The sequence below is a fragment of the Microcaecilia unicolor genome, chromosome 2 (genome assembly GCF_901765095.1).
Source record: "Microcaecilia unicolor chromosome 2, aMicUni1.1, whole genome shotgun sequence".
Taxonomy (NCBI): Eukaryota; Metazoa; Chordata; class Amphibia; order Gymnophiona; family Siphonopidae; genus Microcaecilia; species Microcaecilia unicolor.
The window spans coordinates 431,506,324-431,525,540 of NC_044032.1; the positions used below are offsets into that span (position 1 = coordinate 431,506,324).

The following is a 19,217-nucleotide window of genomic DNA, read 5'->3' on the forward strand; positions in this document are numbered from 1 at the left end:
TTAATAGGTGGTATTGCTGATTGAGGATAAGCCAGAACTTCCATTAAATATTTTTTAAGGAAATCCACTGGGGTAACTCCAATTTGAAAAGGAAAGTTCAGTAGCCTCAAATTTAATCTTCTGTTATAATTCTCTAAATGTTCCAATTTTAAAGAAGTTTTCATTTTGTCTTTTATCAAAGCATCTATAACAGATTTTAACGATGTTAATTCAGTTTTTTGGGCAAATTGTTCAGACTTAACAGTTTCTAAGGTTAATGTTAAAGAGTCAAGCTTATTTACCAGCAATGCTGTATCTCGAGAAGTTTTTGTAACTGTAGTTGTTAGTTGTTGAATTGCTGCCTAAATAGAGTGTAGAGTCACCGCTTGGGGAGCCTTGGGCTCTGTGATCGAACCATCTGCGTCCTGGGGAAGAGTTCTGCCGTCTGAGGCCCTTTGGTTACCGACTTCCAGTCCCATCGAGTCCTCGTCGCTCATCCGAAGGGCTGTAGGGCAAAGCGGCGGATTAAGCTCTGGCGGGGATAGTGATGTCTCCGACCCAAGTGGAAACGCCGCTCCTTCAGCGGATCCAACAGCAGGTTTCCTCACGCCAGTTTCCACAGGGATGCTCGTGGCAAACTGTAGGAGCGTTCGCTGGCCCAGAGGGAGTGATTGGGCCGATGGTAAGACACCCTTCACTGCACCTTTTCGCTTTGTATGCGGCATATTGGAAAAAGGTAATATTGAACAAAGCTCAGCGTTGGCTTCCGCAGAGCCTCAAGCCCAAACCGCCATCTTGACTCCTCCCCCACCTGTGCTGTCTTGATTTAAAATGCAGAGTGCTGCTAGCAAATATATTTTCTTAGTTCCATATGAGATTGTGCAAAAAAAGAGCAAATGAGAAGTCATGAAAGCAGTGGGTTAGTTCCTAAAATACTACTTCTTATAAGTTTGCAGTCATAATGTTATCATACAGATGTCTTAACAGTTTCTCTCTATCTCTTTCAGGTGTTATATTTGCACCCTATGGCCCAGTATGGAAGCAGCAGAGGAGGTTCTCCCATTCAGCCCTCCGCCACTTTGGACTCGGGAAGCTCAGCCTAGAAGTCAAAGTTAATGAAGAATTTAAGTTCATGAAGGCAGAAATGGTAAAGCATGGAAACAGCTCAGTCAACCCCTTTCCAATCATCAGCAATGCAGTGTCTAATATTATTTGCTCCATCAGTTTTGGTAAACGTTTTGACTATGAGAACAAATTGTTCAAGACCCTGATGCACAGTGTGTCCCGTGGATTAGAAGTATGCTATAATGGCCTCGTCCTCCTTGTAAATCTCTTGCCCTGGCTTTACTATCTTCCTTTTGGACCCTTCAGTGAGCAGAGGCAGATTGTAAATGACATCAAAGCCTTTCTGGGCAGAATAATTGCAGAGCACAAGGAAACCCTTGATGCAGAAAACCCGAGGGATTTCATTGACATGTATCTTTTGCATATAGAAGAGGAAAAAAGGACCAACAACAAGAGCAGCTTTAATGAAGACTATCTCTTGTTCATCTTAGGTGATCTGTTTTTGGCAGGCACAGATACCAGCACCAACACACTACTTTGGTCTCTTCTGTATATGTCGCTGTATCCAGATGTTCAAGGTAAATAAAACTTGGCTGTGGAGAGAGAGAGAGAGGAGGCAAATGAATGTTTGCTTTTGGGGCTATGGCTGGGGGATGGGGTTGCTTAGTTTTAAAACTTCTAATATTCTAAATATAGGGTCATGGATTTGATATACTGCCTTTCTGTGGTACAACCAAAGCAGTTTACATGTACTTTCTCTGTCTCTAGTGGGCTCAAAATCTACATACTGTACTTGGCGGGTTAAGTGACTTGCCCAGAGTCACAAGAGTTGCACTATACTTCTGTATTTGCAAGTCTGATAATATGAACAAATATATGCACGATCTTTTCTTTCTAAGAGGTTCCTTTTGACATACAGCTGTTGTACTTTGGTGCCCGAGTTCATGGAATTCTATTACAATGTTCCCTATCTTATTAACAGCTGAGTTCCATATCATCAAGCTGATCAATCCATAGACTGGTGGGTTGTGTCCATCTACCAGCAGGGTGGAGATAGAGAGCAATCCTTTTGCCTCCCTATATGTGGTCATGTGCTGCCGGAAACTCCTCAGTATGTTCTCTATCTCAGCAGGTGGTGGTCACACACAGCAGCAGCTCTGGCTAGGCCTCCAAGCCTAATTTTTTAGGTTTTGTTGAGTGCCTGGGGTTGAGGGCTCTTCTTGAGCAAGTGCAAACCTGGTGGCGCCAGGTCCCTCCTTTTCTCCCCCCTGCCCGCTGGCTCCGTAAAAAAAAAAAAAAAAAAAAAAAAATTTTGAACGTCCTTAAAGGCGTTTATTTCGACGTTTATTTAAACGTTTATTGCAGCTACTCACTGGGACACCAGGTCGTTACAGCTCGGAGCGGAAAGCAGGTAATTTTTACCTTTTTATAGCGGGCAGGGGGTTCCCCGATTGATCTCCACGTGGCATATGGCGTCGGAGGGCGAGGGCGCAAAGAGTCGCTCCCCGGATCGCTTAGGCGCTTCTAGAGGGGATGCGGGGGTCTTAAAGTCTGATTCGCCCTTGTTGGGTGACAGTTTCGTGACCGATGAGTGTCCTGGTCCTTCCTCCGGCGTGGCGGTTTTTCCCGCCATAAACGCCCATCCCCCGCTGCTCGCCTCCGCCATCTTGGCCGGCCACGCGGCTCGGACGGCTTCTTCGTGGGCCGCCCTTGAGGGAGACATTAATGCCATGGACGCCCTTAATTTGGGCGACGGCACCAAAGCGGCTAAAGTTAAGCGCCATTTTTCCCGCGCGGCACCTTCGCGGAGTGTCGCGCCGGACGCCATTTTGGATGCGCAGCATGTCTCTCCCCCGCTCTTGCGAGCACCGGTTGAGGGTGCGTCTAGGGCTGTAGCCCAGGCTGCGGAAGTGCACAGTCTGGGGGGTTTCTCCCCCGAGTTTGTTTTGCTGCTGCATCAGGCCTTCCTTATGCAAAACGCTGCCCCTGCTCCCTCGTTTGGTAAAGAGGTTGAGGTCCCCGGAGGTAAACGCCCTCGGGTTGATTCCCAGGCCTTGGAGGACCTTGTCTCCTCCGATGTAGATGAGGGCAGCGTATCTGAGTTCTCCCAACGGTCCTTTGCGGATTCCTTGGAGGAGACGGATCCCCGCTCGGTTGGAGCAGATGACCCCTCTGCAGCGCGGCTTTTTAGCTCAGAGGATTTGCCCAACCTGTTAGTGCAGGCCATGGGCATTTTGAAGATTTCCTCTCCGGAGGACGTCTCTCCCTCAGCCCCTGTTGGCTCTGCCATTATGCTGGGGACGAAACGCCCGCCTAGAACCTTCCACGTGCATGATGCCATGCACACCTTAATTTCGGCTGAATGGGATGTCCCGGAAGCGAGCCTCAAAGTGGCTAGGGCTATGTCCCGCCTCTATCCTTTGCCTGAAAGTGAACGTGAGGCCTGTCTGTGGCCTACCGTGGATTCTTTAATCACTGCGGTGACTAAGAAAACGGCTTTGCCGGTGGAAGGTGGCACGGCCCTAAAGGACGCCCAAGACAGAAGATTGGAGGCGGCCTTAAGGTCGTCCTTTGAGGCAACTGCTTTAAGTTTGCAGGCCTCAGTTTTGCGGTTCCTATGTGGCCAGGGCGTGCCTGACTATGGTGCAGCGGGCTTCCCCCTCGGATCATTCCTTGAGGGTTGATTGGCCGGCCCTGGAATCGGGCTTAGCCTATTTGGCAGACTTGCTGTATGATGTCTTGAGAGCCTCAGCTAAAGGCATGGCTCAGACAGTCTCTGCGCGGCGGTGGCTTTGGCTGAAACATTGGTCTGCTGACCACGCCTCTAAATCCCGCCTGGCTAGATTGCCTTTTAAAGGCAAGCTGCTCTTTGGGGTCGAGCTGGACAAAATCGTGACCGATCTCGGCACGTCTAAGGGCAAGAAGTTACCAGAGGTCAGGGCTCGGGCTAGTACTCGTTCCGGTACCTCCAGAGGACGGTTTCAGGAAGCCCGTCGGTACCGCCCGGGCAGGTCGGGCTCCTCTGCCTCCTCTTCCTTCAAGAGGACTTTCTCCCCCAAGCAGCATTCCTTTCGCAGAGACCGCCGTCCCGGAGGTGCTCCCTCCGGTCCTCCCCCAGGGTCTCGTACCCAATGACGGGGCCTTGGTCCACGCCCCAGTGCAGATTGGAGGACGGCCGTCCTCGTTTCTGGGCGAGTGGACCACAATAACTTCAGACGCTTGGGTGCTGGAAGTCATCAGAGACGGCTACAAGCTAGAGTTCTGCCGACCCTTAAGAGACGGGTTTGTACTCTCTCCCTGCAAGTCTCCGGTCAAGCTGTGGCAGTGCAGCAGACCTTGGACAACCTGATCCGCCTGGGTGCGGTCGTTCCGGTGCCAGAAAATCAGATTGGCAAGGGACGTTACTCCATTTACTTTGTGGTACCAAAGAAAGGAGGTTCTGTCTGGCCTATCCTCGACCTCAAAGGGTCAATCGGGCCTTGAAAGTGCGGCACTTTCGCATGGAGACTCTCCGCTCTGTTATAGCGGCAGTGAAGGCAGGAGAGTTCTTGGCTTCCTTGGACATCAAGGAAGCGTACCTGCATATTCCCATCTGGCCTCCTCATCAACGCTTCCTGCGTTTTGCAGTCCTGGGACGACACTTCCAGTTCAGAGCCCTCCCTTTCGGGTTGGCTACTGCTCCGCGGACCTTTTCCAAAGTAATGGTGGTCATCGCGGCCTTCCTGCGAAAGGAAGGAGTACAAGTCCATCCTTATCTGGACGACTGGTTGATCCGAGCCCCCTCTTATGCAGAGTGCGGCAAAGCTGTGAACCGGGTGGTTGCTCTTTTGAGCTCCCTGGGGTGGATCATCAACTGGGAGAAGAGCCAGCTGCGCCCGACTCAGTCCCTGGAGTATCTGGGAGTTCGATTCGACACCCAAGTGGGCAGAGTGTTCCTGCCAGACAATCGGATTGTCAAACTTCAGGCTCAGGTGGACCAGTTCCGAGTAGCCTCTCCTCTTCGGGCTTGGGACTATGTGCAGCTGTTGGGCTCTATGACGGCCACGATGGAAGTAGTGCCCTGGGCCAGGGCTCATATGAGACCACTACAACACTCTCTGTTGCAGCGCTGGACTCCGATGTCGGAGGATTATGCTGTGCGCCTTCCCTTGGACCCAGCAGTGCGCAAGGCACTGAGCTGGTGGCTGCAGACAGACAAGTTGTCTGCAGGAATGCCTCTGGTGACCCCAGAGTGGATTGTCGTCACGACGGACGCCTCTTTGACGGGCTGGGGAGCCCACTGCTTGGGAAGGACAGCGCAGGGGCTCTGGTCTCCTGCAGAGGCAAAGTGGTCTATCAACCTCCTGGAACTCGGAGCCATTCGGTTGGCGCTTTTGGAGTTCATCCCGGTACTGGCGTTGAAGCCAGTACGGGTCCTGTCGGACAATGCCACTGCTGTGGCCTATGTCAACCGCCAGGGAGGTACCAAGAGCGCCCCTCTAGCCAAGGAGGCCATGAATCTATGCCAGTGGGCGGAAGCGAACCTGGAACAGCTGTCAGCGGCCCACATTGCCGGAGTCATGAATGTCAAGGCGGACTTTCTCAGTCGCCATACCTTGGAGCCCGGAGAGTGGCAGCTATCTGCTCAGGCGTTCTTGGACATCACGAAGCGCTGGGGCCAGCCGAGCCTAGATCTGATGGCGTCATCGGCCAATTGCCAAGTGCCGCGCTTTTTTCAGCAGAGGACGGGGACCCTCGATCTCTGGGAGTAGATGCTCTTCTCCAACAGTGGCCGACACAAGAGCTTCTCTATGTGTTCCCGCCCTGGCCCATGTTGGGCAGGGTGCTAGACCGGGTGGCAAAGCATCCGGGCCGGATAATCCTGGTGGGTCCGGACTGGCCCAGACGTCCCTGGTATGCGGACTTGATCAGGCTCTCAGTCGACGATCCTCTGCGACTGCCTGTGGAGCAGGGCCTGTTACATCAGGGTCCCGTGGTGATGGAGGATCCCTCCCCCGTTGGTCTTACGGCCTGGCTATTGAGCGGCAGCGTCTGAGAAAGAAGGGCTTCTCAGACAAGGTCATCGCCACTATGCTGAGAGCGAGGAAGCGCTCTACTTCTACTGCTTACGCCAGGGTTTGGCGTACCTTTGCAGCGTGGTGTGAAGCAGGCTCACTTTCTCCCTTCACTGCTCCAATTTCTTCAGTGTTGGCGTTCCTGCAAGAAGATCTGGAGAAAGGCCTGTCGCTCAGTTCCCTTAAAGTCCAGGTAGCGGCTCTGACTTGCTTCAGGGGCCGCCTGAAGGGTGTTTCCCTGGCTTCACAGCCAGATGTGGTGCGCTTTCTTAAGGGAGTTAATCACCTGCGCCCTCCTCTGCACTCTGTGGTGCCTGCATGGAATCTCAATCTGGTGCTAAGAGCATTGCAGAAGCCGCCTTTTGAACCCTTGTCGAGGGCATCTCTGAAAGACCTGACGTTGAAAGCAGTCTTTTTGGTGGCTATCACTTCTGCCAGAAGAGTTTCCGAGCTCCAGGCGTTCTCATGTCGAGAGCCTTTTCTGCAGTTCACTGAGGCAGGAGTGACTATTCGCACAGTGCCTTCCTTCCTGCCCAAGATTGTTTCTCGCTTCCATGTGAATCAGCAGCTCTGTCTCCCTTCCTTTCGTAGGGAGGACTACCCAGAGGAATACTCTGCTCTCAGAGGTCTGGATGTGAGACGAGTCATCATCAGATACTTGGAAGTGACCAATGATTTCCGGAAATCGGATCATCTGTTTGTCCTGTTTGCAGGTCCTCGTAGGGGTCTGCAGGCTGCTAAGCCTACAGTGGCAAGATGGGTCAAGGAAGCCATTGCAGCGGCTTATGTGGCCGCGGGGAAGGTGCCGCCTATCCAGCTGAAGGCTCACTCCACAAGAGCTCAGGCGGCCTCGATGGCAGAGGCCGGTTCCGTCTCCTTGGAAGAGATATGCAAGGCGGCAACTTGGGCTTCGGCCCATACATTCTCCAAGCATTACCGCTTGACTGTGGCTGCTCGGGCGGAGGCCCGGTTTGGAGCTTCAGTGTTGCGGTCAGGGATTTCTATGTCCCGCCCTGGGTGAGTACTGCTTCGGTACATCCCACCAGTCTATGGATTGATCAGCTTGATGATATGGAAGGTAAAATTATGTATCATACCTGATAATTTTCTTTCCATTAATCATAGCTGATCAATCCATAGTCCCTCCCAGATATCTGTACTGTTTATATTCTGGTTGCATTTCAGATTCAAGTTTAGTCTTCAGTTCCTGTTCAGGAAGACTTCGTGTTCAAGTTATTTTTTCACTTGGATTCTTCAAGAGTTGAGACAAGTTTGTGTTACAGTGAGCTGCTGCATTCCTCTCCCCTCCGTTTTACGGGGATGGATTGAGATTTAAATTCTGCCGGCACTCCCTCCCGCTTCGTGCGGCTGTAGGGCAGCTTTGTACCCCTCCCGCTTCGGCGGTGTTAGGGTCAGTCAGCTCCTCCCTCGGTTGCGGTTGCAGGATAAGCCAGATCCCCCTGCATCGGCGGGTGTGGTGTCCCTCCCCCGCTCTGCGGGGATGAGCTGGACGGATTCCCCTCCCCCACTTGTGTGGGGATGAGCTGGGTTAATTCCCCTCCCCCGTTTCGGCGGTGGTGAGCTGGGCAGAGTGTCCCTTTGTGGGTGTAATTCTCTAAGTGCTGAGTCCTGCGGATGGAGCTTTGATATCGACATACTGAGGAGTTTCCGGCAGCACATGACCACATATAGGGAGGCAAAAGGATTGCTCTCTATCTCCACCTGCTGGTAGATGGACACAACCCACCAGTCTATGGATTGATCAGCTATGATTAATGGAAAGAAAATTATCAGGTATGATACATAATTTTACCTTAACATGTCCAAGCTCCTTGCCTTCAGCAAATAGTCCATTCCATGCACTTGATTGAATATATTGCTGCTTTTTTCTGTTTTGTTTTGTGGGTTTCTTTTTCCTTCTAAACATTTTGCAGGCTTTGATTTCTTACTGAACCAATAGAAGAGTAAAGCAGAGTGTTGAGCTGCATGAACTTTCAAGATCAGATAAGTCCTTTTCTCCAGATGTGACATCCTGTAACTGTGGTAGGCAAGCACAAATGGAAATAGTGATCAAAAACAGCAGCTGAGTGATGGCGCTACAGTTTATTCCAAGACAAATTAGGAATTAGGGGTATCTGAAACTTCTGGAAAATCTTGCACAAAAGCATTTGGGATAGTTCTTGTTTTGGTTCCATAAAAATTATTGCAACCTGCTAAGAGTTTGTTTTCCAGGACCAACATGTTTGTATTTATTAGACTATACTGCTCTTCACAAATACAGCAACGCAGTGTACAATCAAATCTTAGTTAGGAAGTGCCTCTCTTTATATATATATACAGTGCAATCCGCTTAAGTGCAAGGGTCTGGGACCAAAGAAATGCATGCAGTTAACCGTTGTGACCCAAAGAAGCTTGACATCTGATAAACATATGTACAGTACCATTTATTATTATACTTACAGTATACAGTCTCCGTTGACACATTAGGCTTACTTGAAGTAATCAGTTATAGTCCTCTGTACAATCTTGGGTCTGTGAGTTCCATAGACTACGTCTGCCAGACGGTAAAAACTGTTATAGCTCTGACATCCAGTGGCCTCCAGATAGGCCCGCACGGTGTTGAGACTCTCCAGCACTCTTGCAAAAGTGACAGGAGGAGGTTGTTGAATTTCGTCAGCATGTGCCTCGCTGCTCATTTCGTCATCTGTTCCATCATCAGCTGTTGTTGCCTGCGTGTAGGCGCATATCTCGACATCAGTGCTGTCTTCAGCTGTTTGTATATCATAATCAACAGCTACGGAGCGATGGAACTCCTCTTCAGTAACACCGGCTGGGAAGTAGAGAGTTGCATGGGGACAGAAATCTTACCCATCCCCACCCGTCCCTGCTAGAATCTTGCCCATCCCCATCCATCCCCGCAAAAATGTAACCCATTCCAACCCGTCCCCACAAGAATTTAACCCATCCCCGCAAGAATTTAACCCATCCTCACCCATCACTGTAAGAATTTAATGATACATAAAAAAAATTCCAATCAGCTCCCGCAGTCTCTCTCTGGATTTGAGCCACAGCACTGTAGGCAAGGAAGGAATGGAAGCTGAAACTTGGAACACTCTAGTGTGCACATGTAAGATTTGTCTCTAATTTACTGGCACTGTGTGCTGAGAGGTCACCACATGCATGCGCCAGTAGGTCAGGTGACATCTGATGCTCATGTCTGTGTCATCAGCCCGGGAGCAAAGAGGATTAATTGCAACATACTAAGTTACAGCAAATAAAGACCTGAATGGTCCATCCAGTCTGCCCAATAGTCACACTCGTTATCAATTCATGATTAAATCAATGAGTGTGATATATTGATTATGGTCTCTCTTTTGTGTTTCTGGAACATAGACCATAGAAGTCTACCTGGCCCTATCCTTATGTTCCAACTGCTGAAGTTGTTGATGAAGCCCACTCCAGTCTATGCATCTTCTCATTTGTGGGACACAGATCGTAAAACTCTGTCCAGAACTGTCCTTATGTTCCAGCCACTGAAGTTGCTGTCTAAGCCCTTTCCAGCCCATCCTAAACCAGACTTCCATATATTAGTCAAAGACCATAGAAGTCTGTCCAGTATCGGCCCTAGTTAATCACAGCCAGTCACCATCTAAGCATTACTTCACACATCCACACACATGCAGCCATTTAAGGTTAGGTTTTTTATAACTTCTATTTTCTAATTAGAGATCCTCTGTGTTCATCCCACGCCTTTTTGAATTCCATCATCATTTGTGTCTCTACCACCTCCTTAATGTAAGACTTTCCACATTTGTGCTGTTAAACCAATGAGGAGGAGGAGGAGACAGCACTCAAAGAATTTGGTACTCAGTAGATGAGAGGCTGGTGCAGGTGTAGCTTACACTTCCACAGGAACCCCACAGGAACTGCTTCCGTCCCCGCAGGAACCCCGCAGAACTGCTTCCGTCCCCGTAGGAACCCCGCAGAACTGCTTCCGTCCCCACAGAACTGCTTCCATCCATGTGAGAATCCCGCGGGTTCCGCGGGATTCCCGCAAACCCCGTTCCCGTGCAGCTCTCTACTGGGAAGTCAGTAACCCCTTCATTTGACGCATTTACAACAGCTGCATCTGTTTCATCCCTCTCCACATCCTTAACAAAGCTTGCCTGCTTGTAGCAGTTCACAATGGTTGCCTGTGTAACATGATTCCAGGCTTCTTTCTGCATATGTAGGGAATCCAACAGTGATAGATTACGAGCCAATTCAACAGCACGTTTATCCTTGCCAGTCTGGTCATCCATAATGCTCATCAGATGACGTAGCACAAGAGCCCGATAATGTTGTTTGAAATTGCCTATTATGCCCTGATCCATAGGTTGGATCAGAGAAGGTAGTGTTTGGTAGCAGGAAGACCACCTTGACGTTAGACAGCCTGACATCATCCCTGTGTGTAGCACAATTATCACAAAGCAGCAAAATCTGACGCTTTTGTGCCCACATTCTAGTGTCTAACTTCTTTAGCCACTGCTTCCAAATTTCCCTAGTCATCCATGAATTTGCGTTAGCCTCGTATGACACAGGAAGTCACTTAATATTCTTGAAGCAACTGGGCTGTTTGCTCATTCCAATGACGAGGGGTTCCAACTTCTCACTCCCATCCATATTGCAGCAAAGGAGGATCGTCAGTCGGTCCTTCGACGTGTTACCTCCAGTAGTTTTGGCATGTTTGAATGCAAGTGTTCCATCAGGAATCACTCGCCAGTAGAGACCGTTTTCATCAGCATTGAAAATGTCACGAGGTGCCAACTCGTTCAATATGTTAGGAAGAACTGAAACAACTCAATTTTCAGCACCAAAGTCATCAGCATCTTGTTTCTCACCATGCTGTTTCTTGAATTTTATGCTGTTCCTCTCCTTCCATCTTTCCAACCATCCAACAGTGGCTTTGAATTCAGTTAGTCCAAGACTTTTCAGCTAGCTGGTTAGCTTTCTCTATAAGCAGTGGACCACTGACAGGAAACTGTCTGCTCCTGACTTGAGAAAACCACTGAAGAAGTGCATCTTCTACCTCCTCAGCTTTTCCTGCCCGTTTTCGTTTCCGTTGTGGATTTGTATTGTTTTGCCAGTCTTCCAGAAGCTGGTCTTTCTGCTTCAAGACATGTGAAATTTGACTGGGATTGAAACCATATTCTTTAGCAATAGATGCTTGACTGTTTGTTTTCTAATTTTTTAAGAACTTCTATTTGTTCAGCCAGTGTTAGGGTCTTACAGTTCCGCTGCTACGACAACGACGACCCCGGTGTACGCTCTAACAACATTCTTTCGCTTATTCTGTCTGTGGCAGTTAAAGAGGCAGTAAATTTGAAATCTCGTTGGTTGTCACGCGCCAATCGGCTTCCATATTCCATGCGCACGCTTATATGGAGTCTTTCCTGCAGAGGAGCGGTCTTGAACCATGCATATAAGCGAATCTTGCGCTTATCAGTGGTGTGCTAAACCGAAGTTTGGCCCCATAGAAATTGATGGTGCCAAAAACGGGACCGAAGTACGGCATGCAGTTAAACAGAGCATGCGCTTATCCGACGTGCACTTAAATGGAGTGCACTGTATATTTTCTAATTATTTTTGCATTCGTATTAGTACTTGTTTCCTGGTTTTGGCTTCTTTATTGTATTATAGTACCAGTGATATTTATGTATATTTTCTTTATTAATCTTTTAACAATCATAACATAAATTTATGAGTGATAATACACAATTTAAGAAACTAAATAATAGGAAAAATACTTAATCTTTACATAAGTTACTTAACTATCGACCACAATTTTAGTAAATGATCCAAGATGGGAAAATCGAAATTAAACTAAAAAATCACCAAAATATTTAGAAACGTCTTTCCTAGGTACTTCACTCCAATCTGTCTTACAGTGTTACATTTTGAGACTAGACTACCACATTAACCTCTTCCTTACTTAATAGAAATTGCTCCAATTGTTTGGGCTCAAAAAATTGCTTTGATTGAAACAAGATCCGATATATGCAAGGAAATTTCAATAGAAAAGTTGCACCTATTGCCACAGTTCTCGGACGCAAAGCCAAAAATGCTCTGTGCCAATTCTGTGTTTCACGTGATAAATCAGGATAAACACGAATTTTAGAGCCCCAAAAAGTTGAATCCAAATGTCTCAAGGAAAGACTCAATACTGCATCTCTATCCATTTCCAGAGTAAATGAAGCTAATAATGTAACTCTTTGCGTTATAACTTCCAATGATGACTCCAAAAAAGTAGTAAGATTCATTACCTCACCCACAGGGGGTTGATTGTTTCCTGGTAAACATTTGGGATCAGTTTGTAGGTAAAACGCTCAAGTTACAGGAGGTAACGAACTTTCTGACATACCTAGTATTTCTACTAGGTATTTTTTAAACATCTGAATTGGGGTAACTAATGGTGACCTAGGAAAGTTAATTCAAGTTAAGTCTTTTAGCTTGGTTTTCAAGATACTCCAATCTTCTGAAGGTAAAATTCTTATCTTTAAGTAAGGTTTGTCCAAATAGCTCCATCTTTTGAGTTTTTTCATCCAGACATTTAACTTCAGAAGTTTGAAATTCATTAGTCTGTATTTGGCTCAATGCAGCCTTTGATAAAGCCTTAATTCAGTGTTTTTAGTTATCAATGATTGTAATGAAGAGTGAGTGGAAAAAGTCAAGTCCCAAAGTGACTCTAATGTCACTACGGCTGGTTTTACCACTTTCCCTAATGAAACATCAGGAAGGGTTGCTTTAGCAGCTTGTTCCAATATACTCACTGTCTGTAAAGACAGCCCAGGAGCCGTTGTTATCAATGAATTCCTCAAGCCATTAGCATTCGATTGATCTCTCCCCGCAGGCACGCTCCCCCCCTGCGCGCTCTGCTCTCCACTCTGGGATTGAGCTGCAGGGCTTGTCTGCAGAGTCTCTCTTCCTGGTTGGGGAGGAGCCGCACGTTCGACGGGGCTGAGGGAAGCCCCGTCTACACTGTCAGCCTGCATCGCAACGCTGGCTTCGGCAGTGGGAGTAGAGGTCATCCCAGGAACAGACGCGACAACAAACTACTCCAAAGTAGCCTGTCGAAGTTGGTGAGTCCCGTCAGGGGTAGAGTGAATCTCCCTGACTTTGCCTCTCCTTTTCCCCATTATGGAGTTTGGTGAGAAACTGTCCTCAGCAGTGCTTAGGCAGCAGAATGAAACGCGTCTGGCGACGTTTCTCAAACCGCCGCCATCTTGGATCAGGGGGATTTTTTTGTTATAAATAAAGAAGCAACTTTGAGGACTATAGTAGCCCCCATCGCAACTCCCTGAATCTGCAAAAAGTATTTTTTTTCTGAAATACAAAATAGTTCTTGGTAATAAATTTAGTAGGACTGTGCATCGATTAATTTTTAAAATCGCATTATTCCTAATGGGCATCATCTCCTTCCCTCCCCTCCCCACCATGGGCACCATCTCCTACTTTCCCTTCCCTTCCACTCCATAGGCACCATCTCTACCCCTTCCCTTTCCTCCATGGGCACCAACATCCCCTCCCTTTCTTTCCCCTCTCTTCCATGGGTACCATCTTATCTCCTCCTTGACCCTTCCCTCCCCTCCCTTCCCTGGGCTCCATCTCCTCCCTTTCCTCCATTCATGATCACCATTGTTTCCCTTCTATTTCTTTCCCTCCCATCTCCCTTCTTCGATCCTTCCATTCCCTATTTCCAGCATCTTTCCCTGCCCTCCCCCGCATCTCTCTCGTTCCTCTTTCCCCCCTCCCCCTCCCCCGGTGTTTTGCATCTTTCTCTGTCTTTTTTTTTCTGCTTCCTCTTTCTCCCATGGCCTCTGCCCCCGCCATGATCTGCATCTTTCACAATGTCTTCTTTTTTTCTGCTTCCTCTGTCTGCCATGCCCCCCCCCCCCCCCCCGCCCCTGCCATGAAGGCCTGAAGCATCTCTCTGTAACAGGAAGTTCTGAGCAGAACTTCCTATTACAGAGAGATGCTTCGGGTAGGGTGAGAAGCAGCACTGTTTTCTGTGCAGGGAGAAGGAGCTGCAGAGGAGGGGGGAGGGCCACTGGACTGCCGTACCAGCAGAGGTAAGAAGTGCTGGCTAGTGGGGGAGGGATGATGGCATTAACGAGTTACAAATTTTTAATGCAAGTTATACATTTAATGTGTTAATTGTGTTATTAACTCATTAAATGTGCAGCCCTAAAATTTAGCCATCAAATTCACGAAATGAAAATGTTCTGACAAAGCCTGTAAATAATCTTATTATGTGAAGGGCTGTTCACTGAGGAATATTAGTAGACAAGGTGTTAACATCCAAGGAAACCAAGATGACGTTATCCATATTTTTATCAAGATCCTCCACAAGCTCTAACATTTGAAACATATGCATAGAGTCCCACACAAAGAAATAATGTCTTACCAACCAGTGGTTGTAAAAAGAAATCTAAATACTGCATCAGGGGCTCAAAAATAGAACCCCTGCCGGATACAGTCAGCCTCCCTGTTTGATTCAATAAGGTCTTATGAATCTTAGGAACAAAATAAATTACTGGAACCTTAGGATGAGACCTAAACAAATATTTGTACTCCTTATATTTAATGATACTCTTCTAGTGTGATTCAGTCAACAGGTTCTGTACCAATACTACATAATCTTTAGTAAGATCCGCCTGCATTACCATACAAAATGAATATACCTTCTTTTCATATAGCTGATGTCTTGAACCACTACCCCGCCCCCTTTGTCGGCTTTCATAATTATAATCCTAGTGTCCTCTTGATGAAGAGCATCTCAAGCAGTTAAAGTATCCCAGTGGGGCAATCTTTGCGTTTAAAGCGGTTATGTACAACACAGGACACTTTTTTAGCTCAGGCGAGGGGGATGAGATATAGGTTTTATGAGAGGGGTTATCCTTGGAAAGTCATCAATAAAGCATTTACAAGGGCTGCTAATGCCAATAGAACTTGGCTGTTCAACGACAGTAGTGATATTGAGAATTCTAGGATCCGTGTGTTGCTCTATTTTGACAAGGTACGCATTATTAGGAACATTATTCAAAAACATTGGGTAGTGTTATCGTTACACACACATTTGGTGGAAGAGAGCCCCGTTTTGCTTACTCCCAGAGCTCTAATCTTATAAAACTTTTCAGCAAACAGAGGGATAATAATTTATTATTGCAACAAAGAATTGGACATTATAAATGTGGTAAATGTGTTTTCTGTAGTTTTTGCATGGAGACCACTCTGATTTTGAATCCACATACTCAAAAACAATTTAGATTAAATTAAGATCATGTACGGACTGTACTTCTAAGCAAGTGTTTATGGTATTGTCTGTCCTTGTAATAAGTGGTACATTGGCCAAACTGTTTGTCCGATTAAGAACAGGATTGCTCATCAATTGAGCAATTTGAGGTTGCAGAGATTGGAAGCGCTGTTAGTCTCCCATTGGAGTCAGGTACTACTACTTACTACTACTTAACATTTCTAGAGCACTACTAGGGTTACGCAGCGCTGTACAATTTAACAAAGAGAGACAGTCCCTGCTCAAAGAGCTTACAATCTAATAGACAAGTGAACGGTCGGTCCGATAGGGGCAGTCAAATTGGGGCAGTCTGGATTCACTGAACGGTAAGGGTTAGGTACAGAATAATCTGGCAGAGTTGCAATTTGTAGTTCTTTTATAGGTAGGGTCTTGGCGGGGAGGTGATATTTTGCAGTTTTTAATACAGAAAGAACAGTGTATGATTTATATGTGGGGCACAGTCGAGCCAGCAGGCCTAAACAAAGAAGTTGGTTGGTCCTTGTTTTGATTGATGGGTATATTTAGGGAGAGTGGTTCCAGGGTTGGTTCTTCTGCTTGGCAGTGAGCGCTTTTTTGTTGCTTGCTGTTTTATTCCATTGAATATGGTCTGAATAATTTCAAGTTTGATTTAAAGTAGGATATGTATGCTTTTCCCATTAGATTGTAAGCTGACTGCACATGTTGTCCATTAGATTGTAAGCTCCTTTGAGCAGGGACCGTCCTTCTTTGTTAAACTGTACAGCGCTGCGTAACCCTAGTAGCGCTTTAGAAATGTTAAATAGTAGTAGTAGTATTACTTTCTGAACATTTATCAGTATTATAATATTGGGTTTGTATATTATAGTATGTGCTTGCTTTTATGATTTTATTTCCAGTTCTGACTCCTGATGACACCTGTTTGGTGAAACACAATATCGTGTTGGGCCCAGAGATATCAAAAGCAAGCAGTTTTATTTCCATATTGACTCTGTTCATCCCCAGTGGTGGACCCATCTGTTGAGCAGTTTCGTCCTGATGTGATCGGATGGATATTTTTAACAACATTTGAAGTGTGAAGATTTGTGAGATGTTATCCAAGTGAACAATTAGTGGATCTTCTTAGTGCTGAATTGATTGGAGAAAGACATTTTTTTGAAGTAATTATTGAGTTGGGTAGTGAAGACAATTCATAGTAGTGAACAGTTGTTCACTGAACTGCTCAAGAGAGTGGGGACAGCTGGGGTGTCTGGGGAGGGTGTGGGTTGTTTGTATTTATGATTTTATATATTTTTTGAATAAAGATTGTTATACATGTGAAATTTATTAGAAGTGGTAATTGTATATTATTGTATCAATGAATATTCATGAGATCTATTTGCTGCCCTGCCTGCATTGTATGCAAATAGATCTCATACATATTCATTGCGGAAATCCTAAAAACCCAATCTGTCGAGGGCTGGGATTAGTCACCCTTGCACTAAAGGCTTTCGACTGTGTACATTGGGATTATTTGTTTCAGTTGATGGTAAAATATAGGATGGGGGGGGGGGGGGGCTTTTTTAGAAATTGTTAAAGCTCTTTACAGCAGTGCAGGTGAACTTCTTCCTGGTGGCCAGTGGTACCAGGCAGGGTTGTCCTCTATCGCCCCTATTTTTCATTCTTGTGCTGGAAGCCTTGCTGAGTAAAATAAGGGCTGATCTTCAGATACAGGGCTTGCATATTGTTAAGGAAGTAGTTAAATGTTTTTTTCATTTGCTGATGATATGCTCATGGTGCTGGCAGGTCCCAAACAATCATTAGAACAATTGCTACACTTGGATTTAACTCTAAACTTGGATAAATTAGAAGCAATGACATTGGGGAGTTACACATATGAAGATTGGTCTGATGACAACCTAAATATTTGGGTATTTACTTAGCAAAACATGTCTGATGTGTATGTTGAAAACATTATTGTTAAATAAAGTCAGTGGATTTGCTAGATCTTTAGGCAGCCTAACCTCTTTCCTAGCAGGAGTGTATAGAACTTTATAAGATGGTTCTTTTCCCAAGGTGGCTCTACATCCTGCAAACATTTCTGATGTATGTTATTAACAAGTATGTTTTAACCTTTACCAGAATGTTGAAAATGTTTCTGTGGAGTAATGAGAAATCTAGGGCTGCTCTGCTCTAACTTCCCTTGCTAATAGGGTGAGGAGAGCTAGTCATACCGGACTTACGTAGATATAATGTGGCATATATTATGAGACACTTAATAGACTGGATCAAAGGTTCTTCATATTTTACACCAGTTCACTTTGAACAACAGCTTATAGCTCCAGTGCACCTGATGTATAATCTACATACCAAGCAGCCTCATCAAATCATTCCAGCTAAATCTCACCCTATCTTAAAATATATGAGTCAGGGCTGGCAATGGCTTTGGAAGCAGATTTTGGACTGTTTTTACATGTTCTTGGGGAAGAGAATACCATTATGAGCCAATTATAAGTGTAATAGTATTCTCTAGGACTGAGAGGTAATAATGCCTTGCTTCACAAAGCCTTTCTTTTGGCAAGGAAATGTATATTGGTCTGTTGGCAACAATCGTTTGCTTCCTTAGTGATGGCATGGAGAAATGAAATATACCTCTTGATGAAGATGGAGCTTCTGGATGCAAAAAGGGATCTCCTTAAGAACATAAGTATTGCCAAACTGGGACAGACCAAAGATCCAACAAGACCAATATCCTGTTTCCAAAAGTGGCCAATCCAAGTTACAAGTACCTGGCAAGATCCCAAACCAGTGCAATACATTTTATGCTGCTTATCCTAGAAATAAGCAGTGGATTTTCCCCAAGTTCATCTTAATAAAGGCTTATGGGTTTTTCTTTTAGGAAGCTAGCCATACCTTTTTTAAACCCCACTAAGCTAACTGTTGTTACTACATTCTCTGGCAACAAATTCCAGAGTTTAATTACACATTGCGTGAAGAAATATTTTCTCCAATTCATTTTAAATTTACTACTTTGTAGCTTCATCGCATGCCCCCTAGTCCTAGTATTTTTGGAAAGAGTAATCAGATGCTTCACATCTACTCGTTGCACTCCACTCATTATTTTATAGACCTCTATCGTATCTCTCCTCAGCCTTCTTTTCTCCAAGCTAAAGAGCCCTAGCCACTTTAGTCTTTCTTCACAGGGAAGTTGTCCCATCCCCTTTATCATTTTCATCAGGGCTGCCGAGAGGGGGGAACAGGGGGGACAAAATTCCCGGGGCCCGGCGCCACAGTCCCACCCGCCACTGCCACCCGGCCCCTGTGTGGGCCGCGCACGCCGGAGTCAGAAGACAGCACTTCTGCTGGTGAGGGTTCGGGTGGAAGGGGCCCGGTGGCGGAGGCGGGTGGGACTGTGGCACCGGGCCCCCTCATGGGGGTCGGCGACAACCTAGGGGGGTGGCAGTGGGGGCGGGGCCCGGGGGCAGCCTTGTCTCGGGTCCGGCCCAGTCTCTCGGCGGCCCTGATTTTCATCACCTTTCTCTGTACCTTTTCTAATTCCACTATATATTTTTTGAGATGCGGTGACCAGAATTGAACATAATATTCGAGGTGCAGTCACACCATGGAGCAATACAAGGGCATTATAATGACCTAATTTTTGTTTTACATTCCTTTCCTAATAATACCTAACATTCTATTTGCTTTCTTAGCCGCTTTCAACGTATCATCAACAACGACGCTGAGATCCCTTTGCTTGGTTGGTGACTCCTAACATGGAACCTTGCATTGCATATCTATAATTCGGGTTCCTCTTTCCCACATGCATCACTTTA

At 46.3% G+C, this 19,217-nt stretch overlaps 1 protein-coding gene across 1 annotated transcript in view; it reads left to right on the plus strand.

Moving 5' to 3' along the window:
• The window catches only part of LOC115461169 (cytochrome P450 2U1-like), a 107,116-nt gene that overhangs the window by 47,688 nt on the left and 40,211 nt on the right, over positions 1–19,217 (plus strand). The window contains exon 2 of the mRNA XM_030190792.1: positions 987–1,622. Coding sequence (XP_030046652.1) covers positions 987–1,622 — 636 coding nt within the window. The remainder of the gene's footprint in view (positions 1–986; positions 1,623–19,217) is intronic.